Source organism: Odontesthes bonariensis, chromosome 2 (genome assembly GCF_027942865.1).
Source record: "Odontesthes bonariensis isolate fOdoBon6 chromosome 2, fOdoBon6.hap1, whole genome shotgun sequence".
Classification (NCBI taxonomy): Eukaryota; Metazoa; Chordata; class Actinopteri; order Atheriniformes; family Atherinopsidae; genus Odontesthes; species Odontesthes bonariensis.
The window spans coordinates 25,573,766-25,600,569 of NC_134507.1; the positions used below are offsets into that span (position 1 = coordinate 25,573,766).

General features: G+C 40.5%; 2 protein-coding genes across 5 annotated transcripts; one reads left to right on the top strand and one right to left on the bottom strand.

Moving 5' to 3' along the window:
* The first annotated feature begins 200 nt into the window (after positions 1 to 200).
* On the top strand, positions 201 to 11,473 carry lnpk (lunapark, ER junction formation factor). Of its 4 annotated transcripts, none has more exons than XM_075480570.1 (16): positions 201 to 321; positions 1,412 to 1,481; positions 2,228 to 2,269; positions 2,629 to 2,679; positions 2,759 to 2,895; positions 3,140 to 3,198; positions 3,518 to 3,558; positions 3,778 to 3,861; positions 3,956 to 4,007; positions 4,099 to 4,215; positions 4,437 to 4,547; positions 4,722 to 4,827; positions 6,272 to 6,342; positions 6,529 to 6,699; positions 7,567 to 7,638; positions 8,964 to 11,473. In XM_075480570.1, exons 2-16 carry the CDS (start codon positions 1,455 to 1,457, stop codon positions 9,131 to 9,133), a joined length of 1,311 nt encoding a protein of 436 aa, XP_075336685.1. In that variant the 5' UTR covers positions 201 to 321; positions 1,412 to 1,454; the 3' UTR covers positions 9,134 to 11,473. The 4 variants fall into 4 exon arrangements, with proteins under 4 accessions (XP_075336685.1, XP_075336693.1, XP_075336707.1 ...); XM_075480578.1 differs by having other exon boundaries at positions 4,455 to 4,547; XM_075480592.1 differs by having other exon boundaries at positions 7,567 to 7,663; positions 8,964 to 9,051.
* A 160-nt stretch (positions 11,474 to 11,633) lies between these two features.
* Positions 11,634 to 23,505, bottom strand: chrna1 (cholinergic receptor, nicotinic, alpha 1 (muscle)). The gene is made up of 10 exons (XM_075480602.1): positions 23,274 to 23,505; positions 17,968 to 18,110; positions 17,186 to 17,230; positions 16,633 to 16,742; positions 16,308 to 16,503; positions 15,992 to 16,229; positions 15,396 to 15,619; positions 15,193 to 15,307; positions 14,898 to 15,022; positions 11,634 to 12,709 (listed from the first exon to the last, which is right to left on the bottom strand). Exons 1-10 carry the CDS (start codon positions 23,326 to 23,328, stop codon positions 12,581 to 12,583), a joined length of 1,380 nt encoding a protein of 459 aa, XP_075336717.1. The 5' UTR covers positions 23,329 to 23,505; the 3' UTR covers positions 11,634 to 12,580.
* Positions 23,506 to 26,804: the final 3,299 nt, after the last annotated feature.

Below are 26,804 nucleotides of genomic sequence, written 5' to 3' on the forward strand. Positions count from 1 at the left end.
CAATTCATAATCATAACTGTTTCCCAATTCATCAATAAGTTTAACAAACTGCTGCGAAATGGCAAAAAAAATAAAAACAAGGGTAAGTAACGTTTAACTACAAATTCTAACAGAGAGGAACAGAAAAAAACTACACCGCAAAGGCCTATGGGAAACAGCATTCCCTTTGCTACGTTTCTTTACGCCGCGCCAAACTCTCGTCTGGTTGGCCGTTAGACCATGGTTAAGACATCCGTTCAGGTGTGCGAGTTCGAGCGAGCTTTCTGCCTTATTTCTGCGCCCTTTTGACTGAAAGAACGAAGAACAGAAACGCCGCATAATGTACGTATTATTAGACAAGAATCTGAAAATACTCTTTAAGATGACTAACTATAAGGTAGCGCGCCTGCTAGTGATGATTGCACGAGGCTGTTACATTAGCTAGCTTGGTAAATCAGATAACATACTTTCTTGTTATGATTTCATTTTGCTCCCATTAAAGGTATTAAACAATAATTTTGTGCCTGTCTCTGTAATGGCTATCTAACGGCACTGTAGTTTACTAGCAGCGGTGTTAAATTGTCCTTGTTTTAATGAAAAAAGGTAACGTCAGCCCGAACTCCATTACGTTAGCTGGTTGTGTTGAATTGTATCACTGCTGTTGGAATAACACTATTCAAAGGGAAAGCATCCTACTTATCGAGAAGCATCTCTTCGTTATAAATGAAGCGTTTGTACTCGGGGACTACCGTGACCTTTTCCATCTTGGCATACAAAGAAAATGTTGTTGCAAAGAGCACAGACCTCAAATGATTCACGCGAATAGAAACAGAAAGTTGTATCGTCAGACTTTCTGACTGTAAGTTTTCTAAACATGAAAAGATCCTACTGTGCGTTAAAGCTGCGCACGGTGTGTTCTGCTGTCTCCTTTTCTACCGTTGTGGTTATGAACAGACTCCTAATAAAATATACTGTACTGGACTTTTCTCTCTGGGTTTACTGCTGGGATGACAGCAGTGATATCACTTGTGAACTTAGGTCCTTGATGCCACCGCAACATCATATCCAGAGAGCTGTTGCACTGCAAGAATGCAGAAAATGAAGTCTTGATAAGCAGCAAAGATTTCTTATTCAATACGAACTACATCAGAAATAATCTTAGCAAAAATCCTAGCATATTTTTCAACACTGTGGAGCCTCATTTGAGCTGTATTTAGTATATAAGAAGCTATAGCAGAAGGTTGCACAAGTTAATCCACATCAACAACCGTAACCATTGTGTGTGATTCTGTAGGCAGCCTTATAAATCCTGTGACGATGTGAGCAAGTAAAAAGCGTTGGCAGGGTTAACTGTGCTGTTTACCATCAGCTGCATGCATGAGTTAAGAGTAGTGTGTGCCTGAAGCCTGTTGTTCACCTTTCTGTTTCACAGTGAACCCAAGAAATCAAAGAGGAGGATAACGTAGCATACAGATATGGGGGCGTTGTTTTCCAGATGGAAGGTGAGTGAATTATAGAAGATGTGACGAAACAAATGGTTAGATATAAGACTGTAAAACGGGGGAAATCTCAGGGATTCCAGTGTGTTTATAACTAGAACCAAATCATTCATTGTCAAGCATATCTTCTGCAGGGCATACATACAACCCAATTCTGACAGACAAGAATCAATGAGGTTGATTGTCTGCTTGGCCTCAGATTTTTGTTATCTTTTAGTGTTTTCTCCGTTTCATACGTTCATATGAATATATAAGGAGGCATATTTTCCTGCAGTGACTTTATTTCTATGCATTATTATTATTATTATTATCATCTTATTATTTTTGCCTACTTGGTTATTTCACCTCACAAGTCGGTAGATTTTTGTCTCGTTCCTCTTCTGTGAGACAGTCGGGGTCTGAAAGCTACGAACACACTGACCTGTACACTCCAGCTCGATGAAATTCGGGGTACTATTTTTAGACATACCTCATATATGTCAGAGGGGCAGCGCGTGACATTTAGCAACACTTCAACTTTGATTTCCTATTTTCAGAATTGTGAAGTTAAATATCGTGTTTACTTCTGTGTACATCTGGCCAAGATATTCAGTGAGGCAGGAACTGACCTATCGATAAGTCAATCAATCAGTCAAATCAATCATTTCAGTCGATTATAAATCTGTTTGCTGTGATTTGGACAGAGAAGCCCAGCGGGGGTAATGCTGATTAAGATGGTGGTGATTTTCTCATTTTTATCCTCAATGCAGACAAAGCCAACAACAGTTGAGCAGCTGGAGAACCTGGATAAGGTACTGACTTATTTTATGATCTGACAAAAGAAAACGTTTGCCTATCAGTCCATATTGGCTTTTCACATCAGGGAATACAGTCAGCAGGGTCCTGTTTTCAGAACAGGATTATTGAATTAGAGATTGACCAGAACTGAACACGAGGTAGAAATTCCCATTTCCACTCAGCATAGTTATCCAGCTAATTTAATAAATCCTGCATCATGGGAAAGGTCACTAGTTTATTCAAATATAAAATATAACTCATACCCTGCTGAATGTCAATCCAAGGAATTCAGAAACGGTGAATTTATCTTTTTATCTGTTTTGTTTGCCGTTTGACCTGTTTTTAACTTTTAATCTGCACTTTTCCCTCGTAGGAGATTAAAGAGTTGGAGGAGTTCAGAGCCAAAAACCAGCGTCTGCAAAAGGTAAAGTCAGGAAAACGCATGCACAGCATCCCTCCGCTGTGTTCCTTATCCTCATCGTCCTGTTTGTGTCCGTCTGCAGCTGTGGGTCGGCCGGTTGCTTCTCTACTCATCCGTCCTTTACCTGTTGACCTGTCTGACCGTCTACTGTCTCTACCTACCTGAGGAATGGCTGCAGAGACTAGCCATGGCCCTGCCTTTCTTTATATACCCTGTGCTGTGAGTGTTGTTTTCCCTGGTCATTCACAAGTTGTTGCTAAATATAGATGTCACTTTATATTCTATATATTTGATATTGCTAAATATATTTTCCATTCCTGAATTCCTCTTTGTTGGGTGTTTTTAGCATTTATTTGATTTAATTTTTTTAAATATTTAATAAGGTTTACGTTGACCAAGGTTTGAACCTGGAGTTAATGATGAAGCCCACTTACTTCTGTCTGTCTTTGTGCCTTTTCTTCAGTGTGTGGTTCATCAGGAAGCTGTTGATTTTCCTCTTTTCCAAACGCACTGAGCGAAACAGTAAGTTTTCAGTCAGTCTTCCTCCACCTGTCCATTAAGCTGAACCCTCACATGTTCAGGATTATGTTGGTGACATGAATTAAGGAAAAGCACAGTTCTTGGAAAAAAATGCTACCTGATAATTAAACATATGACCTATTAACCTATGAAAATACAGTATTTTATCATAACCTGCTCAACTATAAACATGAATGTAATTTAATGATCTTAATACAAACTCTTTATCTTCATGATGTTTCATGTGCAGCATTGTTAAACAAATGTCCAACATGGTGGATTTTTTTGGATTATTTATTGTTGTTTATATTTCTTTTTTTAGGTGATAAACTTGAAGATTTAAAAGCTGCCAAGAAAAAGACTGTAAGTCTGCAGTCTTTCACAGTAATTCATTAAAGCATGCTGAACCATATATATGTGTGTAGATTAGATGATATTAGGTTTCTTTCTTTTTTGGTACCTTTCAGAAACTTTGTTGGTCTACATTATACCTCCATTCTTTTGCCTATGTAATTTATTTTCTCACAAACTCTGTCGACTCTGCATGATATAATTGAAGCGTTTCCTGCTTTTTGTTTCCAGCTGGAGGAGGTGATGGAAACGGAGACGTACAAAAATGCCAAACTCATCCTCGAACGCTTCGATCCTGAATCTAAGAGGAAAGCTGTGAGTGTTGTTGTCTTGACTTTTATTTCGTCCGTTTATATAGTTTAATCGTTTTTCTAATCTTTGTTTTTATGCGTTGTCTGTTGCTTCGTAGGAGCTGGAGTCGACGCCAGTGCGCTCTCAGATAACTCCCAGGCCAGGTCAAGGTACTGAGCGTTAGCCTAAAGCTGCAGCTGAGGATAACTCTGTGAAAAAGAACAGGAGAAAGTATGTAATGAATTCCTCTTTCCTTTCCAGAGATTCGCCAGAGAGGGGTAGCAATGAGACCCATGCCGATGGGCACCCCAGCTCTAATGGTAATGACTCCTCCCCCGGGAGTGCGGCCCCTGCTGGGACCAGGGGGTACACCTGTGGGTAAGGGGACAAACCGAGATACTGATGATTAACTACAATGTCGAGTCCAGTTTCTCTCGCTTTTAAAATCTCCATCTTTGTTGGTGAGTCTCCAGGTGACGGACAAAGTACAAAGTACAAAGAAACTGGAATGAACAGCAAGCTCTGTTGCTTGGATTATTTTTTTTTTTTGGTTTTTAGACAGTAGGCTGTGTTTTTACCTGATGTTACTCTTCCGACAGAACATGTTCCTCTCTCAGCTCCAGGAGGACCACCAGAGAAATCTACCTCTTCTGCCTCATTCCTCCAGGGAGCTGTACCAAGGACCCCCTGCTCCCCGATACCAGGTGTTGGTAGGTTTTAATGCCTTTAAGGGCTTCTATTTGCATAAATGCTTGTATTTTTGCTATTTATCCTTGAGAGTAATTACACTAATGTAGGTAGCGCCTGTTTCTATTGTCTTGAGAATGGCAGACTAAAGATTTAGTCTTAGAGTTTTAGGTTTTTCTGTGTGGACGTTTTTGCAGGTATGCATCCCCCAGGTCCTCCATTAGCAAGACCTATTCTGCCCAAAGACAGGGGAGCCATGGACAGAGTCATCGAGTACCTGGTTGGAGATGGACCACAGAACAGGTGAAGACCCTTTGTTGTCTCGTGATTAAAGCCAGCACTCACTCATTTAGCTGTCTCCCACAGCGCTGTGCTCTGCAGCCATTTTGCCAAACTGTACTACCTAAAGTAAAGGCCATTACTGCTGCAAACATTTAGCGATGAACACGTTTACTGGTTGCAAATGAAACGGGAACATTTCTCTCCAAGTTCCACAGTTGTATGTGAATATTCTGTGCAGTACTCAGACCCAGCTAATGTATACTTAACTGGAATATATACACATGAAATTTCAAAATAACTGAAATGGCAAAGATTACCCAGCCGAGCTAGTATTTGGGCTGTAGCGATACACTAATCTCACGATACGATACACAATATTCAGCCAACGATACGATTCGATACACTTACATAATTTTCTGGGGGGAAAAAAAGGACAGTGTGATTTGACATGAATCGTCACTGATTGGACCGGTGGTCCGACCTTTGAACCGGAAGGACAACACCGCCAGACAAACAGAAACGAACGAACATGTCACAAATGTGAGAGCTATGCACTTTATACAACATTTTTATGAACTCATTTATCACTGTTTTGTATAATGTGACCCCCTGGTATTTTATTGTATTATATTAATGTTCTGTGTTTTCACTAATTGTCTGACTTTTCAATAAAATTTGCTTTAAAAAAAAAAAAATAATAAATCGATAGTCGTGGCTGAAAAATCGATACTTTATCGGGAAACGAAATATCGATATATATCGCAGTATGGATAAAATTGCTCAACCTTAGCTAGTATGGTATCACACACTGAAGTCACTGAATGTGACTTGCATCAGGCACTTCTGGTCACTGTGGAGCTGCCCCAGAAAAACTGCCTGAACATCTCAGCTCCTGTAGCAGCTCTTCTCTGGTGTTAGGGTCAGTAGTACCCCATTAAATCAATATAACCAGTAATTCATTGTTCAGGAGATTGTTTTTTCAGGTGAAAATTCATGTTTGAGTAGTGGTGGATGTTTATTAATTCTATGGTGCACATTTTATTGTATGATTTTTCATTTTTGTATGCTAAAAGTTTCTCATTTCTCATGCTTTAAGTGAATGTGAATTGCTTTAGCTTAAGTTCTACTGGGTTTGATGTCATTCAACACCAACAGTTAAATTCTAAAATCCTTTCGTATGCGAGTGTGTTTTGGTGAGATCTGGTCTCAATCTAGATTTATTCATTGATTATAGGAAAAATGGCTTTTCCCATTTTACCTCTTGTGAACGATCACAAGCGGGTCTTTGCTTTGTTTATGACTTTGTTATGTCGGTTGGATTTATATAATGTCTTCTGGGAAACGTGAAACAGAAACTAGAATAGAATAGAGGAATAAAGCCTGGAATGCACCGAGCAGCGCCGTATTATTGCATCAAATGATCTCTCTGTCTCCTCATGCATTTGTCCCTCTTTGTTTGAACTAGATACGCACTGATCTGCCAGCAGTGTTTTTCCCACAACGGCATGGCTTTGAAAGAAGAGTTTGAATACGTCGGTAAGATCAGAGACACACTGTTGTACTTGCTACACTTGCTTGTTGTAGCTCCTCCTTTGTCAATCAACATAGAATAGCAGGATATTTGTGTACATATAGATGTATTTACTATGCTTGTGTCACACTCTTTAATTCCCACTTGATGTTTTTTCTTCCGTTGCCCCCTTTCTGTCTGTCTCCCTTCAGCATTTCGTTGTGCATATTGCTACTTTCTGAACCCGGCCAGGAAGACACGGCCTCAGGCACCCAGGCTTCCAGAGTTCAGCTATGAGCGGAGGCTCAGAGCAGAATCACATTCCCCTGGACCGTCACCGCGTTCTGGAGCAGACACAGACGAGAGTGCACCACCCTCTGGAGGTACTGCGAAACACAGATGCATAAACACACAATCCAAACATTCGGGGGTCTCCTCAGGCATAAATGTGACAGTGAAAGAGTTCGTTTTACTGAGCAAAAGCACCTAAATTTAACAATTAAGTCTGAGTTTCAGACAAAAAACTCTTCTCCTCATGTTTGTTACTTACTCCATGTCCTACCTACCTGCACTCGGTGCCTCTTTGTACATTGCTTTTGATTCTTCTCTCAGCTTTAGCTGTGCCGATTTATTTACTCGGTATCTTCTTTCACACCAAATGTAGCTAGTTGTTTCATGTAGCAGATAAGAGTCTGCCTAGATGCACTGAACTTTCCTGCTTCTTGGCATGTTGGTTCCAAACAGCAGTCAAATTCATCATAGAAAAAATGCTAACACATTTTTCAGCTTGCTCTCCTTTGAACTGTTGCAGGGTGGCTTCACTTCAGTATCCTCAGAGTGAAGTAGACGAGAGAAAAATTACCCTAAATTCCAGACTATAGAGCACACTTGAATATTAGCCGCACCCTCTAATTTTACAAAGAAAATCCATTTTGTACTTGTATGGGCCGCACCGGATTATAAGCCGCGGGTTTCCACATTGTAATATGAGATATTTACACAGAAAGATGTTACACGTGAGGATTTTTAAACTCTTAATGAAATACGTATGGTAACATAAACAAATGCTGCAAGTGCTCAAAGTCTGGGGAAAAAAGTAGCGGCTTATAGTCCAGAATTTATGGTAAGCATGTTTTTTGGTTCCCAAAATAGCCTGCCTCCATAGCTGTCAGCATTAGAGCAAGTTCCACTGCACGTTTCCAGCGGAGTGTCAGTGACCAGTGGCTTTAACAGTGTGATCTTGCCTCTAGCCGAAGCTCCAGCTCCGCGGAATTTGGTCCACAGTCTCTCCAGTTTCAGGATCAAGCAGAGTCCAAAGAATCGTGAGAGCCGACCCCTTCAGTCCAGGTCCCCCCACCCCCCGCCCCCTTTTCTCCTGCACTGTCCAATCTGGCACAACTTCATTTGATTGTGATTCATTTGATTTCTTCCAACTTTAGAGCTGATAACATTGTAGAATCCAGCCTATCGAAACTACTACATCTAATCACGCTGAATCAACCCATGATGTTGGCAAATACTGAATATCACGAGACCAGACCTGGGTCAAATGGTGATAACAAATACTTCTTTTGATTCAGCCTATAAAGTAGAGACTATAACTGAGGAACATTTCTTGGGGAAAGTCATTATCAGATGATCTAAAATTGTCGGATTTGAATTGAAATGAGCTGAAGAACATTAGAATTTGAATGACACCACTTTGACTCAGATTCGGTCTTCGCTGTGTTCACTGGCACAGTATTTATACCATCTTCCAGTCAATATATGTCCGTTTTCTCAGAAACATAATATTTTCCTAAACTAACTTCGCTTTTCTCCTAAATCAAGTCCAAATGCCTTGTCTGATCACTTCATGTGCCGAATCCCAGCTTTAAATCTGACCATCTTGCCATTTCACCTCTGTTTGGGTAGGATTTTGTTTTGGGGGATCTTTAACATCAGAGTGCTGATAATTGATTTGAGCAGATTTTACCCAATGACCCACCTGTTACCCAATGTTATTCATTGCATGATTCAAATTGAATCTGTGCAGCCATCTTGCACTGTAAAGAAGAAATATTCAGCAGATGAGGGGGCTGCGATTACCTCCCACCTGCCTCTGAAATATCAATCTAAACGAGGATCAAGCCTTCCTTTAATGTGCCGTCTGGACCTGCAAACATTTTCTGTGTGCTGGAGTTAATTTAAATTGACTGTGATGTGGATCAAGCCAATCATATTAATCCTTTTTACACACAGTATACTATTATCTTGATCCTCGAAATATACTCTTATTGTGTTAATCTTTTTACTAGAAAGTTGTTTGATCATGAAATGTTTGCCTTTGTTGCACTAAAGGCATACTTTTGGTAACTTGTAATTATCTTCCTTAAATTTGGTGAGAAGGGAAAGTTTAGAGTATGTCTGCAAAGGTTTTTACGTTGCATGCTCTTTACTTTATGTCAGCTAGAACAAAGGGAATGCTGCTAATTTTCTCATTATCACAGATTTAGACCTCCCAATAATCAGTCACCTGCTGTAATGCAACACTCTGTTATTTTAGATTGTTGCACGTTAACTTTCACTCATTCCTACTGCTGTATGTCTTTGCTTTGTGTTAGAAACAAGCCTCACTTGCACCTTTTTTTTTTTGCCCCCCCCTCAGATGAGAAGGAGATGGGAGAAGATGAAGGACACACCAAAGAAGTAGAAAGCGAGAATCAATCGGAGGAGCAGCAGCACCAAGAGGGAGAGGAGGATGAGCAGCTGGTGCAGGAAGAGGAATTGGAGCGGAGTCCTGACGAGCCCTGTGAGACAGAATCTCAGCCCTTGTAGTTTTAAAATGGGCCACGATGGATGGATGTTCGTCTCAAAGCCATTTTGATGGACAAGTAGTGTCATCCACAATAGTTGTCCATCAGTGTTCCCTAAAATGATGCCAGCTCATCCTGGTGTTAACAGCTTGATTGTTTGTATGCGAGGGTGTCAGATAGATGATTGTAGTTTTAATCTAAAGGCTGCGTTTTGATGCTGTTGATGATATTCTATAATTTAAACAGTAAGGTCCTTTTAGGCTCAGGGTATTTAGATGCCACGTGATTTGTTCATGAAAAGTTTTATGTTTTAGACGGAACGGCTGGTTCACAAATGGTTTGGCCTCGACTGCAAAAACATCTGTAAATCTAAATGTTGGATGGGGGGGGGGGGCCAGGGCACCGTCCGACCATCTGACCGTGCACATTACACAGAGTGAATTTTAAGGTAAACCTGTTGAGAACCAGAACATCACCAGTTGTGTTGACAGTATTTAGGTTTCAGACTGCTGCTGCCGCTTTTACATCTTGCCTTTTTCATAACCCCCTCGAGGCAAGATTTTAGCCTGAAACATGTCGCTCCTGGGATAACTTTGTTATATATTTTACACCAATGCATGTGCACATTTTATCCGGCTGAATTTAGTTGTTATGTTTGAGCAGCTCATCCCAGACTTGCTTCATGAAATATAAGCCGCTATCCAGGAAACTGCAGTTATAACGCTTTGAGTATTGAAACTTGCTCATGATTCCCAGAGAAGGAAAACCAGGAGTCCACCTGCTGAAAGTCGCTTCGTTGAAACAAAGATAATTGGATGGACTTAAATTTAATACTACTATTACCCAGAGTGCTTTATTCTCCTCACAATTAGTGATATTAGACCTTGTCAACGGAGGTCTGTTCCTTTGTAGCTACTTTTCCCCGTGCTTCATACAGACTTTCTTTTCAGTGACCTAAAGCTGCGTTTGTGAGTGAATCAAAGCCACAAAGCGTATAAACAGAAATGTTTGTTTGGCTCTGGACAAGGCCTCTGATCAGCTAAAAATGTATTGAGCAGCCTTTTCTAAAAGGCCCTTTATTCTGTGGGCCGGACTGCCACACAAGCAGATGAAGGTACCCTCTGAATCCTCTGAACACCAGATACAGAAACTCTGATGTAATCTGGGCAGAGTTGTCTGAATTCGTGGCCTTTTCTGGAAACAGAATGTGGATCCGCCACCTCTAGAAAATTATTATTTTATTTTTCCCCAGCAGCTTTTCTCACATTTCTGGAAAGGTAAAGCTGAAGTTTAGTTTAAGTTGTTATTAAAATCTATAAAATGAGATTTAGCTTATTAGTGTTAGGATAACGTTTGTGTTGATGAGGTGAGGAAACGACGTGGATGTTGCTGAACCTCGGCATGTTTGGCAGCCTGAAGAAAACAACTAAATGAAGCTTAAACTGCCAGTTTAGCTTCGTCCGGTTATTGTCAGCCATTTTGCGCTGAGTGTTATTTATTTATTTATTTGGCCGTATTTTGGTTTTGACGTCGACTTGGGCTGCTGCTGCACTGATTTTAAACATTTGGAGATATCATTGTGCTGATTACTATGGAAAGGCTTGATATTGCTGCAGAACAGCATTGGTTGGCATTTTCTTTTCTTTTTAACTGCTCATCGTCCGTACGTAGTGCCATCATAATGTGTGCCTTGTTTACTGCTGGTATATTCGTTCGTTTACAGTGAAGCCTTCGTTTAGCTTCTTTAGGAAAGGTGATTCATGGCTCATCCAGCCAGCACAATAGTGAGTGTCTATGCAACATGTAAATACTTTGTACTCTTTTGTCTGGTCCAAGAAACATATCCAGGCTGTTGTGGTAGACGGGACGACTTTAATTTCCATTAGTTTGTATAGTTTTTTTAATTTTGGTAATATTGGTTGTTGACCTGTTACATAAACTAAATCAAAAGGTTTTGACACAACAGTGCCCGAATACAAATTGGTTCCCAGGCAAACATGGGAAGAGACCACTGCATGAATTGAAGGCCTCCTGTTTCCACACCTCGACAGCGGCTTCACATTTTGATATTTGTCTCATTTCCCTTCTGCCGAATTTAGTTTCCCTGAATGTTTCAGCATGCTACCCACACCTGCTGACCGATGGGTGGTTCCCCGACTGCTGTTAGTGTAAGATTTGAATTGCTAAGATTGAATTCGAATTGAGAAGCTATTCTCTGTACATTGTCTCATAAACATGTGTAATAACGCCTGTTTACTTTGTAGTTTTATTTTGCTTTGCTAGATTTATCAGGTGCATCTCTGCCAGTGTTGTTTGTCATTAACTGTGTGCACGGCACGCCAAATAAAGTTTTTCAGCAACAGGACGGGTAATAGTTCTTCCGTGATTCTTTAATGCCTCTTAGATCAAACTGGTTCTCAACCAAATCTGATTTGGCTGAGTGGAAGACTGATTTACACTTGGTCGTCAGAGGCTTAGGAAAAAGAAAATGACTGAAAGATAAAATATGCTCGACACAAAGGTATGTTGAAATGACTTTAATCTTTTCATCCGTTCCACATCTGCGACTTCAAATAAAACAAAGTGATTGATGCAGAAATACTCCAAACTAAATGTGTAGTCATGTAAATGGATCACGGCCGCAAAATAAATCAAGTTGCGTCGAGCTTGTTGAAACACAAGCAGCAACACAGCGGCTGTGATACTTCAATCCCAAATTGAATGGAGCTGTTTCTGTCCATGTCAGCCAAACAATCTTTTATTCAGATTACTGTTCCACCCACAGTAACTCTGGTAACTGGTGAAAAATCCTTGCACTAGACATCACATTCAGAGTTTGTCAGAGGTTTTCTGACAAACCAGATATCGGTTGTATTGTTTTGGCATTAAAACATAAATGTTAAAGACACGGTCTTCCTTTCAAACATCCGCAAACCTCAGAATGCTTCCGCGAATACTGAAGTAGAAATTACGTGAACTAACTTAAACTTCAATGTCAAATAAGTGTCAGGCAAGACCAATCAATAAAGCTTCCATGTGGGGAAATATCTTGCCTGCACTTACAAAAAGCAGACCAAACCATTCATCACGCTGCTAAAAAAAGAAGGAAAGGCACAATTCTTGTTCTGGCCTTTACATAAGAGTAATATACGCTCAGAGTGCCCACAACAGTGACGGCAGCAATCAGAAACTGTAGAAAAAACACTTTAAAAAAACGTGTTCGTGACAAGAGTAGCTTCAAGTATGACCCATTTAGATCAAGAGACTCGTCAGTCTGGAGTTACCGTGAACAAAGTCTCCTCAATTTTAGTAAATACACAAACTCACACAGTTAAACGTGACAGGAGAGTAAAGGGCACAGCAGGACAAATACAAGCCGAACAGTCCACAGATGCACACTCTGCCGATGCTTCTCCGAGTCAGATGGCTAATCTGATCACACGCATTCTCCTCTGAGGGGTCAGGGCCTTTACAGCATGTTGAGCTCGATGAGTCTCCCAGCAAAGACCGCGAGCGTCCCGACGATACACACGGCCATGAACACACACAGCAGGATGTGGTCCAGAACCATGGCAACGAACTTCCACTCCTCTGCCGCCTGGAATGAGATGAGGGAGATCTTTGACTTTCAACACCCATAAATTGGGCATTTATTGATTTGTTAGAGACACTGGAAGGAGAGAGGCTTCTCAAATTAATATAAAATGTCCCAAGTGTAAACGCAACAAAAAATAAAGTAGCAATGTTGACCGGATAGTCGCTTCCTGCGTCTGACTGGTTATGAGGAAGAATTATTCACAAAGAAAGCATTTCCAGGTAGCAGTTTCCTCAGTTCGTAACGTAATAAAGTTAATAGGCAGTTAAAATTTAGATCTGAAAAAAACAAGAAAGCCTTTGGAGGAAACTTCTTGAATAAAGGACTGAAAGATGGATAAAAACTTTTGAATCTCTGCAGCTTTAGCAGATTGTACAATGTTGCTGTATGCTGTTTTTTGCAGCGACACCTGACAAACGCCATGATAAGAAAGCCTTTTCTGCATCGTCGCCGGCAAAGGTCCAGAAATAAATCAACACTTAACCCATAAGACTCATTTCTCTTAGGGAATATAAAACAGACCAAATGGATCACGGTTCGGAAAGAAAATTCCAGTCCCACTAACAAGTGTCACAGATCTGTAATGTTACATATGTTGCCCATTTTTGGTAAGATTATTTTAGTTTCAATCACTGTGCGTCCTAATAGGACAAACAAACCCTGATGCATGTAGGTAACCAGTCCTATCGACTGATGAAGAAATAAGGCCGCAGAAGTTCATGAAACCACCTGGTAAACACCAGAGTGGATCAGTCACGCTTTAAGAATCAGGAATATTTCATGGAATGAATGGATTAACCTCTTAAGGACTAATACAATGTATGCATGATTTAGCTTTCCAAAGCTGCAGTGACATTGACCTGTTTTTACCTTTAAAGCCAGGGTTAGTTTAGTTTAGTTTAATCATTCTGAAGACAAATGAACAATGTTTTAACTGACTGAAAAAAGGGCAAAGTCAGTTACAGAAGAAAGGTTTAAATTCTCAATATTTTTCTGTTTCGTGAGTCTATCAGCTTCAGTGGTTGAGAAATAAAAGGTTCTAGTGAACACAGCTATTCCAGAGCTGTAGGCCATTTCAAAGGAAAAAAAGGAGTAAAATTCTCATGGAAAGAACTGAAAGACTAGCAGCCGGGTATAGAAAGTTGTTACCTTACCAAAAAAGGGTGTAACAACTGTAAGTTATGAGCGTGCTGGGTTTCTGTCCATTATGTCATCTTTTCCTCACTAACAGCAACAGGAAATCTGCCCAAACTTTGACATGTCACTGAAATCCCTGATTGTTTTTCACTCAGTCGACTGTTTTCTGGTGTTACAAATAGGGCTGGGCGAGTTAACTCGTTATTATCGCGTTAACTCGTCGATTATTTAACGCTGATAAATGTTTATTGCGCATTAACGCAGTTTTTTTTTTTCTAAATATTTTTTGGGGCTCTTGTGCCTTTAATGGATAGGAAAGTTCAGAGAGAGAGAAAGCAGAGAGAGGGGGAACAACACGCAGCATCAGGGCCGTCCGGTGTGGGACTCAAACCGGGGACTGCTACAGCGAGGACTATAGCCTCTTGTACATGGGGCGCCTGCTCAACCCACTACGCCATGGACCACCCCTGTTTTATTTATTTTATTATTGTAAAAGTCTGTTGCTGTCTGCTGCGGAACCGGAAAAGAAAGTAATCGGCGGATCCACCAAACATGGAGAAGGGTACGGAACTTTTACTCGGCCATTTTCATTTTAAAGTTCTTCCAGACGGCGGAGTCGACAGAACCAAAGTCATCTGTAAACACTGCCAAGTTGAATTGTCTTCTCACTGTAGTAGTTCCAGTCTAAAATATCACTTAAAGGCAAAACACACAACTGATAGCAGCAAGTCATTCAAGGAAACAGACAGTGGAGCGAGGCTTCTACATAAAAACTACAGAAAGATGCTGATGTTAAAAGTGTGTTTGCACAACAAATGTTATGGCACTTTCATTCATATGGCAGCACATTTAAAATAAAACTGAATGCTAAAAGCTATACACTACTTTTGAATTCATTTTTGGATTTTGCGTACAAATGCGATTAATCGTGATTAATCAGGGAAATCATGTGATTAATTAGATTAAAAATTTTAATTGTTGACCAGCCCTAGTTACAACAAAACATTTATGAATTGATCTACAATATTCATTAGGCATTCAGATTTTGGCTTACGTTGTTAGATTCCTCGTCTGATTTCATGGTTTCTGCGATGTACTTCACCCCTTCAATTGCACTGCGAACATCTGGGTTTTTAATGATGGGAGACTGGTAGGTGACACTGGTGGGGGTGGGGTTACCTGTAGGGAGCAGAAGCATTGCTGTCACCGTGAGGACAATTTTAGTTTCACCTCAGTCTATTCAGCTGATAGTAACACCTACACATGACATACATATGTCTGCATTTTTAAAATATCAGACTTTTTTTTTTGCTCCTCTTGTCTCGTGTGTTTAGTGGGATGTGTCTTGCCTGAGATGTCAGAGATGTCCATGTCCGTAGGGAACAGTCTCTTCTGCCGGACTTCCTGGCTGGGGCGCTTCATTGTTGAGAAGAACATCATGTTGGGAATGGTTTCAATGAAGACCTGAGAGGCAAACAGGCTGATTGAAATCCTTTAAAAGTCACTGTATGAGTCTATTTCTTTTTTCTTTCACTAAAATTAGAATATGAACCTTGCGTATCCATGCAGGCATGGTGTGTGTGCTGGGTGAGCGGTGGTGTGTGTTGATGACGATGACGGTGATGATGATGGAAGCGATGACGAACACCATTGTGAAGAGCATGTATTTCCCTATGAGAGGAACAGCGCTCGAAGTGGAGGGGATCAGCTCCACGATAACCAGCAGGAAGACCGTCAGGGACAGCAGGACGGAGATGGAGAGAGTCATCTTTTCTCCTGATGGCAACAAGTTAAGAGCCACAAGCCACAGCATGTCAGAAAAAAACAACCTTTCAGAAAATATCTTAAAAATACAACAAGATGATATCCTCTCAAAACCAAACCTTAACATTTATCTAAAAATGGCAGAGAACACAATAATATTTCAGAAAATAAAACGTTTTCCGTGAATTTTCTCAAAAGTCTTCTACTGAAATCTTCTATTATTTAGTTTAGTGTTGTTTTTACTTTTGTTCTTAAGGACTAATGTTATTTGTCTGAACAAAGTGACTCATTTTAATTACTTAAAATAATAATAATGAAGATGATGAAGATGATTTCTGATAATCTAAACGCTCCACAACCTAAAACCCATCAGGACCAACGCACCAGAATCAGTAGGGAGGTAAAAGACTAGTCCTGTAAGGAAGGAGAACAGCATGCAGGGAATGATGACGTTGACGATGAAATAAAGAGGCAGCCGCAGCATCAGGAAGTGGTAGGTGATGTCCAGGTATGGAGTGTCAGGACAGCAGGTGTAGTAAACCCAGTGCTTCCAGCTTCTGTAGTCCTTCAACACCCATTCACCCGACTCCATGAAGTTACTGATGTCAGGTCGATCATTGTCCTGGAACAAAGAAGTCAATCCCCTGAAATGTTTTGCCATCCTTATGTCAAGCTATTTTGTGAAAGAAGTTTCCCTTACGGGGTTGATGACGACCAGCAGGCCATCGTATGTCCAGGTCCCCAGTTTCATGCTGCAGTTCTGCAGGTCGAACGGGAAGTGAAGGACGATTATCTCACAGTAACTCTTAAAGATGGCTGGAGGGGTCCATATGATCATGCCAGTGTACTCCAGCAGAACTTTCGTTTCGTGGATGATGGCAAAGTCTCCGTCAGCACTGTGGGGGAGAAGGACGACGGCAGCAGAAGAGAGCAGGTGTGACGGCGGAGAAGCGAGACATTTAAAGGAAGCTTGGTGTGCAAGTATGTTAGAGTAGAAAGCAAATAAACAGGGGAAGCGTGTTTACTTGTTGTATAACACCAAGTCTGGTTTCCACAAGTCAGTCGAAGGGACTCTGATCTTTTTTATGCCTCCGTAGTCGTCCGGGTTCCACTTCAGATTCACATCTATCCATTGCTGAGAGGCAGAATAAGAGGGTTCGATCATTAATACCCCAAAGAGGATTCACTGAGTCGTTTTATCAATGCCTAAACATGAATCAGAGCAAACCTCCAGCAACCACCGAGTCACAAATTATACCTCATTTATATTTCTAAATCTTATTTAATCACATTCTGCTTTTTGAATATCAATGTTTGAAGTAAAAGTAACAAGAATCATACATTTATTATATTTTTATCCGGCAAAGTCAATGAATTTAAATACTTCATATGTGATATACATATATATGTGTATAAAACTAGTTGGTATAACTAGCTGTAGACCAGCTATTGAAATCTAAGTGAATCTTTTAGGTTTGCATTAACAAAAACAAGTAAAAGTATTCCCCAATTTCCAATTTCAAATGTGGCACTTTTATCACGGTTATTGGAATTTCTAATTCTATTTTTCACATTTACCTGTTTGAGACGGACATTACTCGTCACAATCTGGTTAACTTCATCCTGAGAAGAAGAAGAAAGTCAGAGAAAAGTCAGACACGAACAGTTTTAGGTCTGGAAACACTTGGATATTTAGAGCTGTTTACCATAACATATTCAAGTTCCAGTTAAATGGCACATAAAGTAAAGTGCATACTCTCAACTTTAAATTGAAGTTCATATCGAAAGCAAAGGAAGGTTTTCCGAGTAAAGACTGTTTAGAATAAAGATCCCACAGTATAAAGAAGCTGCCTGTTACACAGAGGGACAATGACCTAAAATGTTGTGCGAAAGCGACCCTGAACTTTTAAAGGGTAAAGACATGGAATATTCTGGCATTTCACTTAGATTGAGCTACATTTCACTTGCTGAAAAATACAATAGAAGGGAGAAAAAAAGCCAAAAAAAACTACCAAAAACATCACAAAGCAGTTTTAGTTAGTTTATTGGCATCACGGCTGTCAACAAGATATTGAAAAATAATAAAATCCTTTTTTTGGTTGATTATCCAATTACATCTGGGTATGTCTTAAAAAGCAGTAATTACCAAAATTCTCCTCCAATTTTTTTTTTTTAAAGTACCTTTTTTTAAAATGCAAACCTTAGAATATAAAAATTGTGACTTTGATGACCATCTATCTCTCTCTTACTCTCCCTATCTATCCAGAGAGATGTAGATATATGTCGATAGATATGGATATGGGAATAGATCTGTGTTTATTTGCTTCCTTGCATGACATACACCACACATACACCCTTACCACGCTGATCAGCTGAATTAGCTGCAGGCCCACGGTGACGACTACAGCCTCACTGAAGTGGTTAACAGGACGAACCACTTTGTTGTAACCGGTGAACAGGGTTTTCACCAGCTTTGTCTCATCTTCTGAGCAGAATACCGACCCTGGAGCAAACAGACATAACACACACTTATTTTCCTCATATTTCGAACATTTAGAGTTGCGATCGGGACATATCAGATGATTTTATCCAAAGCAACTTACAAGTTAGCACTATAGAGGAGTATAGAGTACTTTCATCATTAACAGCTGATTGCGACTGAGTTCAACGCCTGTCAGTGGAGAATCAACGATGGATCTTTAGATCCATCCTTGTGCTTGATAAACTTGTTCGTGTATTCATTAGTTATGAACACAAAATGCAATCTCTGTGCACAAATGAGATATTTGGGATTAATGTTGTTAATTGTCTGCCTGAAGCAAGGAAGTGTGTCGTGTGTCTGTGCAACCACAGGTGATGATCTTCTCTGACCAATCAGCAGCAGCTCAGCTTGCCTGTAACCGTGGCTGAGGCAGTCCCAAAAAAAGTACTGGATAGTATCAGTTATGTGGTACTACCTACAATGGAAAACAAATACCGAAGGTATCCGTGTAAATGAAAAGCACGAATAGATTTTTATTCAGACTGGATGATTGAAAAGATGAGAAAAATGCACTTCATAGAGGTTTTGGAGTAGATTCGTTCAACTTGCTCTCAACAAACTGGAGCACACATTCATTCTGAATTTCAGTTTGACAAAAGTACATTATGACGCCATCGATCTGACGCCCGTGTCCTCACAGATGTTTTCACACCGGAACTGAAATCAGAGCTGAAGTGAAAAGATTATGTTTACAGTGATTCACACTCCAAACATTTCCCTGCCTTACAACCAGTAAACCTGAAACCCTTCCATGCAGCCAAGAGACCGAGAGACCCGGCGCACGGGAAAAAAGAAGGACGAGAGCAGGGGAGAATTATCTGATGACAGAGAGGCAGGGACAGATGGATACAAATGGATCAACAGCAACAGCCGTCAAGTGACTGGTATTCCGTGTTGGTGAAAAGCCTCCGCACTGAATGTACCGTGAGCTGTCTAAGCACTGCAGTCAAATCCTTCCCTGTAACTCCCACGGGAATGTAATCGCAGTGCTAAGCGGGTGTTTGGGAAAGTCAGCCCTGGCCAATCCATTTGACATGAAGTCTGGATCAGCTGGAGTTCAGTACAGTCAACCTACATTTGACACCTCCTCAGATAAAAGCTGTTTTGAGCAAAAAAAAGTCTGACAGTTGTGTTAATCCATGCTTTTCTAACCCCATAGTGTTCTGTTGAGTCGTGTAGTAAGAAAATCTAAATGGATTTACACATTCATAAAATTACACTTACACATGTCTTGTATTAGTATATGTCAGTGAACAATACACCAATCGAGCAGCTAGTCGTCCCTAAAGTTCATGGAGTCACAGTTCTTAAGCACAAATTCATTTGACTTTGTGCCTTTATCTTGTTCACAATGAGGAGAGCATTGCAGTATCTTTATAATCACAGAAAACATGCCATGAAGTTTTGTATGTGGGCCAACAGACAGTTCTGCCAGCCAAGTCACCACCTTTGCATGTTATTTCGGGAATCTGTTGGTGAGCCTCTCTCAGCCTCAACCGAGTCGCCGAGGATCTTGTTTCATTTAGCCAGCAGGAGCAAAAGAAACCACAGACACAGGCAGTTTTACTTTCCTGTTAGAGCATCCATGTGGATTTTTCTCAAAGAATAATTGGACAAATCTGTTTTTGTGTCCAGTGTTGATGTTACTTTCTATGCTTGCTGCAGCCTGATTGAACGCCGTCTGTTTTTCATGCCAGCACGCTTTGATCTAGCCACACACAAAAATAGAGGGCAAGCGGGACATGAGACACTTGGAGCTGTCAATCATTGCTCACTCTTAATTGCTGCTTCCGCTTGATGTTGAACTGCCCCTGCAAACTTAAACCGGCTCTTTCCATTGTCTGCCACTCTTTGAGAAACAAAAGTAAGCCACAGAGGCTGCTTTCCTCTAGTAGCCAAACATTAGACAGCATTAAAATGTGCATTTCACTGTTTGTAAATCATTGTTGATTTAATACTCGAATGTTAATTTACAGTTTAAATCATTTTTTTGTTTGAATTTGCATGACAAATAGAGATTGTGGAAAAAAACCAAGACAGAATCCACGATTCTTACACGAGGAGTCGTACTTTACAGTTCCATCTACAGTGTAGCTGCCGTCTGTTTTCTCTTTCTGTTAATCTAATGTTTTTAGCTGTCTGAGTCTGAGACCTAAGTTGCTAAAAAACTCCAAATATTATTCACAGATTTGAGAATCTGGCTGGCCCGCGTATTGGCTCGAACCTGATCGGCTGCTGCATGCTCTGCTGCCACAGCACGGCCTGTTCTCTCGTCTCATCTGCAGACTTTTCTGCCATTTTCGAGTGTTTTGCTTTTCTCAAAAGGACCAAAACATTGTTGTAAATGTTGTTGTGTTGAAACTGTTTCGTCTAAAGTCTAAAGTTCTAATATGGGCCTACACAGTTTTATCATGTTGTCATGAGGCAATATATTCTCCTAATGGACTGGATCCATAATCATCTCCTGTTCTTTGGAGAGGTGTCCATTGATTTTTTGTTGTTGGTATTATTGCAGTGTACTGCTAAACTCCAGTTAATCTCTGCCCTGGATTGGCATTTGGCTCTGCTGGATGTTGCTGAGAGGACGGCTGCTTTCTGATGTTAAACAGACACCCATCTGTTTGACAGATTTTGCATTGACTTTATGACATTTAGAGTTTACATTCATCTTTGGATTTATACAGATGAACTCTTGTAAGGAATATTTTATTGTACCTAGGCAAACTAACAAAATGCATTAAACTTTAAAGAGATACTACTTTTTTCTGCTGCACTGCTACTGGTTGAAGCTTTGCCTGTAGGATGGCGACCGTGTGTGCAAATGGTGAAGCTATGACTGGGAGCAAAGACGAATGTTACAGGGACTCTGGTGTAGCTTGATAATGGAGCTAAGATGTTCTTTTCCATGTAGATTTATACACATCTAATGCAAAACAACATTGTTTTCAGACATTAGCATCTGCTTCTTATCTGCTTCTGATTCCAAAAATGTCGTCAATTACCTAAAAAAATCTGAACGTACAGATATCTGCTTTTATCTGACTTTGTGAGGCACTTGGATGTGACATGACTGTGACAAGTAATTAGCTCTGTCTCCACTGTCTGAAGTGAATGTGTGACATTAATACAGCCAAGCCGCAGCTGTGAACTGCATGACACGAGAGGTGATAATATAACATAAAGAGCAGAGAAATGTTTAGATAGGCCCAGGTTCCAAGACATCACTCACTTTTGTGTACCTTGTTTAATGACCCATAAGTGCAAATAAAAGCCTAGTTGATGCATTGTCTCTCCAGCTTTGAGCCAGGCTACAGGAAACAGCTTTAGATAATCCACATATTTCTGTAAATTAAAAAAAAAAAAAATCAGACAAAATGGATAGACTTTCCACTTTAAGTGTAATTCGTGTTGCCAGTTGCCTCTCACCGATAAGGTCTGTCAGATATTATTCAAAGTTAACATGTGATAATAAAGCTCTCCAAATGATTTTCTGAGCTTAATTTGTATTACACATCTGCAGTGATGCAGATAATACCCAACTGGTGCACACAGGCTGCATCTATTCATCCTGACATGCCACCTCTTTCTGGCCATCACATCAATTTGTCATCAGTGTGTATCGCAAATCAGCCAGTACTCAGGTCACTGAACTGAAAAGGTAAATAAATGTAAGTCCTACTCACATTAATAGACAAGCAATCTCTGTGGTGCAGACACTGAATGTTTTAGAAGAGAGAACGTAGAGGAAAACACTTGACTTAGTGACTTATGTGAATGAAAAATGAAAATGACCTTAACAAAAACTATATTGTATATATATTTATCATGATGGCTTCATTCTGTCAATTTGGACTGTATGAATGAAAATTGTATAAATGAAGTTGATCCAGTAGGTTTAATTAATAATTCTAACTCTGTAGTGTGTGTATATATACATTTTATCTATCTATCTATCTATCTATCTATCTATCTATCTATCTATCTATCTATCTATCTATCTATCGATATGTAAATTTTTATTTACACCTAATCTTAAAAATTGTATGTAATCTTTGAGGTAGTACCAAAGTATAATGCACCACAACAGTGAGTCAGATAGGGTGCTCTCGGGTTTGGTAGTTTGGTAGTTGGGCAGGTTGGTGGTTAGACTGTCCAGTACTTAAAAGGTCACATTTTAAGCCCTCAAAGAGACACAGTGTGCATCAACAAGTATGTGTCCTGTCGTGGTGTCCTTGGACAAAGGAACTAATTCCATGTTTGTTTCGTGATATATAAATCACTCTTGAAGAGGGGACAGCTGCACTGAATATTATCAGTATGAATCCAGAGAAATATTCTGTACTTTACACGGAAAAAAGAGAGGGTTGAATCCCTTAAGAGAGAATATGCTCTTTCAAGTGTGTGAAATTAGGATAAACAGCTTCTATGTACACCTTCTTTTAACCCGTTTTTGTGTTCATGATCATTTTCCTACCCTGGCAGCTGACTGTGTCAGGTCATTGTGAGACAAATGTTTCCGATTTATGATAAAGTCTGATTTATAAATTTTTGTTTAGACGGGATGAAGCATTTTGATTTGCATTCAATTCAACTCACCGAAGTAAGCAAAAAACACATTCCTCTCGGGTTGTTTTATCCATAAATTGTTTTTAAAAGGTATTTAAAAAGTACTTTTGTAGTTATATGTCAACATTCGGAAATAGAATGAATAATTGTAAATTATTGGCTGAGTTTTTTTTTTTTTTTTTTAAATTGGCTCTCAGGCCATGTGTGAGGAAGCTGTCTCCTGTTCCTGACGATGGCTGCTGGACACAACTGTTCAGTCTCCTGAGAGCTCAGCACATAATTCACATGAGGCATGAGACATACTGTATAATTAACAACTCATAAAGTGCTTTACTTAGATCACAAGCACAATCCTTGTTGTGAACACGACTTTGCTTGACAATGAGGCTTTTTATGAAAAAATATGTCTGGCGGGTCGTTTTCTAAATAGATGCCTTGGTTTCCGAGCAAAGAAACAACAATTCAGTATCTTATTAAGTGTCCAAGGCCTACGCTGCTACAAGTTAAATGAATGATGTTGACATATCAAGACTCTTAAGAAGTCAAAGGTGGACTTACCAGAAAATACACAGAGAAGCCATGCCAACAAGATCTGGAGTCTTGGGAGGTTCATATCTCTCTCAGGAACAGCAGTGAGATCCAAAGCATCCGCTCTCTACCACTTAGCTGGTGGCAACATTACCTATTAACCGAGCGCAACCAGAACCAGGCTCATGCACTGAAGCTGTAGCAGTCACTTTGGAGTCGGGGTTCGTAGTGGGAAGGTGGGTCAGCCAGTATGTGAACTCTGAGCTCCTGTTTCTCATGGCAAACGTCATTCCACCTCCCCCACCCAACAGCATCCCAGCCCCTCAGCACACTTCAAGGCGGTGAGACAGCTGGGAGCATGTGCGTGTGTGCACGTGTGTTGGATGTACACAAATCAACAACATCATTATTTTCATAGTCAGAACATAGCATCTTGTTTTTAGTGAGGCAGAGTAGTGGAGAACAGTCTGGAGGAAAGACAGACGGAGGTTTTAGGACACTTTGGGGGACAGGAGAAGACAGAGGCAGAGGGGCAGACAGAAGGACAGCTGAAAGCTATCACTGATGAAATGAGAGGCATGTCCACACATGCCGCTACCGGATAACATACACACAGAAGCATGCACGCACACACACACACACACACACACACGCACTATCCCCACCACCCTGCCAGCTGGCATGGCATGGCATGACAGGAAACTCACCAGGGTGAGTGTCAGACTGAACAACTGACCAGTGATAAATCTTACAAAGACAACAGAGGTGTAAAGTTTCACTGCATCTGAAGACGGCTTTTTCTTTCAGCTAAAAGTGGCCGACGCGATCGATTTGTTCGGTCATTTTCTTTGCACTGTTGTCTCTGAGTTGTTATTTTATCAGTGGGACAATTTTATCAAAATGAAAGTCTAGAAATGAATGGGAACTTTTGGTTGAGCCTCTAAGCAATTTCAGACAACACGAGTAAACTAAGTAAAATCAGTTCAATTCAAAGTCAGTGGATGACTAAATATTTTGTTTGATTACAGAGAATATAGTATAACTGACTTTGACATCTTGGCAACTGCACCATGGTTGTTATGCTGTTCATTCACTAGATGGCAGGACACAACAGAGCATGCTCAGTGAGGAGCAGTAGCTTGTGGCATCAAGTCAGAAACTAATTGTATCAAACTTTCATTAAAACTCAAAGATGGAAGCTACCCATTGGGAGTAGCCCAAGCTTTTAAAAGGGAGTAGTAACGTGTGCCCTCTATTCTGCTATATTGTAAGTAAACTGGACATTTGGCTGTTTTTTTCTTATGAAAGTCTGTGACACAATGACCATTTAAAGGCCTCTCTTACTTTTTTTCTTTAGTCTGTTTTGCTGTGTTTTTGGCCAGGGCAGCCTGTCATCACTGATGACTCATCACTCATCATCTATCCAGAAATTGGAGGTGAGCAGTTTGTGTAAAACATTTACAATACTGAAAATTTGTCACACCACATTAAGAGGGTTTATTTACTTTCTCCACACACAGATAAGAAATGTAAGCTCACATTTTTCATTATTAGAGTTGAGCTTGAGCACAGAAGTGTCACAGACTGACACCTTAGATGTTGTTTATTTAACATATAACATATAAATATGCATTTGATGAATATACACAAACATGAATGACTCAGTTAATGTCAGTTTTAGCACATGTACAGTACTTTTTACTCAATTTTTTAGATGAATCATGATGCATTTTTTCAAGTTTGGTGATGGAAATGTACTTTTGCGGATTGAATTGACTTGATTATTAGAATTGATCCTTTTTGGATAAAGTTAATTCAGTTGCTGGTTAACAATTGGTACTTTTTAAGTGTACACTAGAGGGCAGTACAACATTAAGAAACTGCAGCACAAGGCTTATGACGGCAGTAAGTGTTTGTGTGCGTTTGTCTTAATTGGTTTGCCTCTTTTTGCTGCTGTTGAGTGCACAAAGGTATGCTCCTCTGCCAGTTAACACATTACCCACCAACTGGTTTCTTTTTTACTTTGTTTCTCTTTGTTTGTCTCTCTGTCTTTCATTCTTTCTGCCAATGTCAGTGGTGCCATAAGCCGCTGCTTCTTTGTTATTTCAGGAGATCATCACTGACCTCCATTTCTTCCCCTCTTTTCTCCTTTTAGATGATTAATGGCCAGCACCTGTCACTTTCTGACAAAGGCTTCAAACCACAGAAGGTTTTTTTTTTTGTCCAAACACCTCACTTTAGTGTTCTCAGTACTGTCCTGCTCCAGCAGTTTCTGATACCATGACAATTCATCTCTCTCTTATTTTTACTTTATACTATTTGCCATGAACAAAAAAAAAACTTATATCATTATCATATATTATTTCTGAATTGGGATAAAATCGATTCAGTAAATCAATAGCAATACCCAGCCCTACATTAGATGCAACACACTGGCACAGCTGCATGGGTCTTAATAACTGTTTGCCCAAGGAAGAGCGACGGTCTCCCCGGGACTGACTGTTGCTGTGAGAGGCTGCTGTGGGAGATGTCTGACATGGTGCGCAGGTTTCTCTGTGAGCAAGAACAACCTGTTTCCTTGTTGGCTTTTTGAGCCGTGTGCCACAGATACAGTAAGTTCTACCAGGGATATGGTGGACACAGCCTGGACATAATGCCGGTTTGTGGCCGGGCTTCTGGAGTCCCCCCCCCCCCCCCCCCACATCTGGTGGGAAAACATTAAAATAAATTGACTGATCGGTCATGCCTGTTCTGGTCTGTCTCTCAGTTAGATGGTGGGAGCATTGTCACACTTTACAATTATTTTAATTGCAAAACCAAGCTGTTGGGCTAAACCAAGCTGTTGGGTTAAACCAAGCTGTTGGGTTAAAACAAGCTGTTGGGTTAAACCAAGCTGTTGGGTTAAACCAAGCTGTTGGGCTAAACCAAGCTGTTGGGTTAAACCAAGCTGTTGGGTTAAACCAAGCTGTTGGGCTAAACCAAGCTGTTGGGTTAAACCAAGCTGTTGGGCTAAACCAAGCTGTTGGGTTAAACCAAGCTGTTGGGTTAAACCAAGCTGTTGGGCTAAACCAAGCTGTTGGGTTAAACCAAGCTGTTGGGTTAAACCAAGCTGTTGGGCTAAACCAAGCTGCTGGGCTAAACCAAGCTGTTGGGCTAAACCAAGCTGTTGGGTTAAACCAAGCTGTTGGGTTAAACCAAGCTGTTGGGCTAAACCAAGCTGTTGGGTTAAACCAAGCTGCTGGGCTAAACCAAGCTGTTGGGCTAAACCAAGCTGTTGGGTTAAACCAAGCTGTTGGGCTAAACCAAGCTGTTGGGCTAAACGAGCTGTTGGGCTAAACCAAGCTGTTGGGCTAAACCAAGCTGTTGGGTTAAACCAAGCTGTTGGGCTAAACCAAGCTGTTGGGCTAAACGAGCTGTTGGGCTAAACCAAGCTGTTGGGTTAAACCAAGCTGTTGGGTTAAACCAAGCTGTTAGGTTAAACCAAGCTGTTGGGTTAAACCGAGCTGTTGGGCTAAACCGAGCTGTTGGGCTAAACCGAGCTGTTGGGCTAAACCGAGCTGT

Excerpts from the sequence above, each read along its gene's own strand:
- lnpk (XM_075480570.1), top strand. The coding sequence starts at position 1,455 with ATGGGGGCGTTGTTTTCCAGATGGAAG. Across the intron at positions 1,482-2,227 it reads CGTTGTTTTCCAGATGGAAG|ACAAAGCCAACAACAGTTGA; the intron begins GTGAGTGAATTA and ends TCCTCAATGCAG. Across the intron at positions 2,896-3,139 it reads TTCTTTATATACCCTGTGCT|TGTGTGGTTCATCAGGAAGC; the intron begins GTGAGTGTTGTT and ends CCTTTTCTTCAG.
- chrna1 (XM_075480602.1), bottom strand. The coding sequence starts at position 23,328 with ATGAACCTCCCAAGACTCCAGATCTTGTTGGCATGGCTTCTCTGTGTA. Across the intron at positions 15,308-15,395 it reads TGCCTGCATGGATACGCAAG|GTCTTCATTGAAACCATTCC; the intron begins GTTCATATTCTA and ends TTTGCCTCTCAG. Across the intron at positions 15,023-15,192 it reads GGACATCTCTGACATCTCAG|GTAACCCCACCCCCACCAGT; the intron begins GCAAGACACATC and ends TGCTCCCTACAG.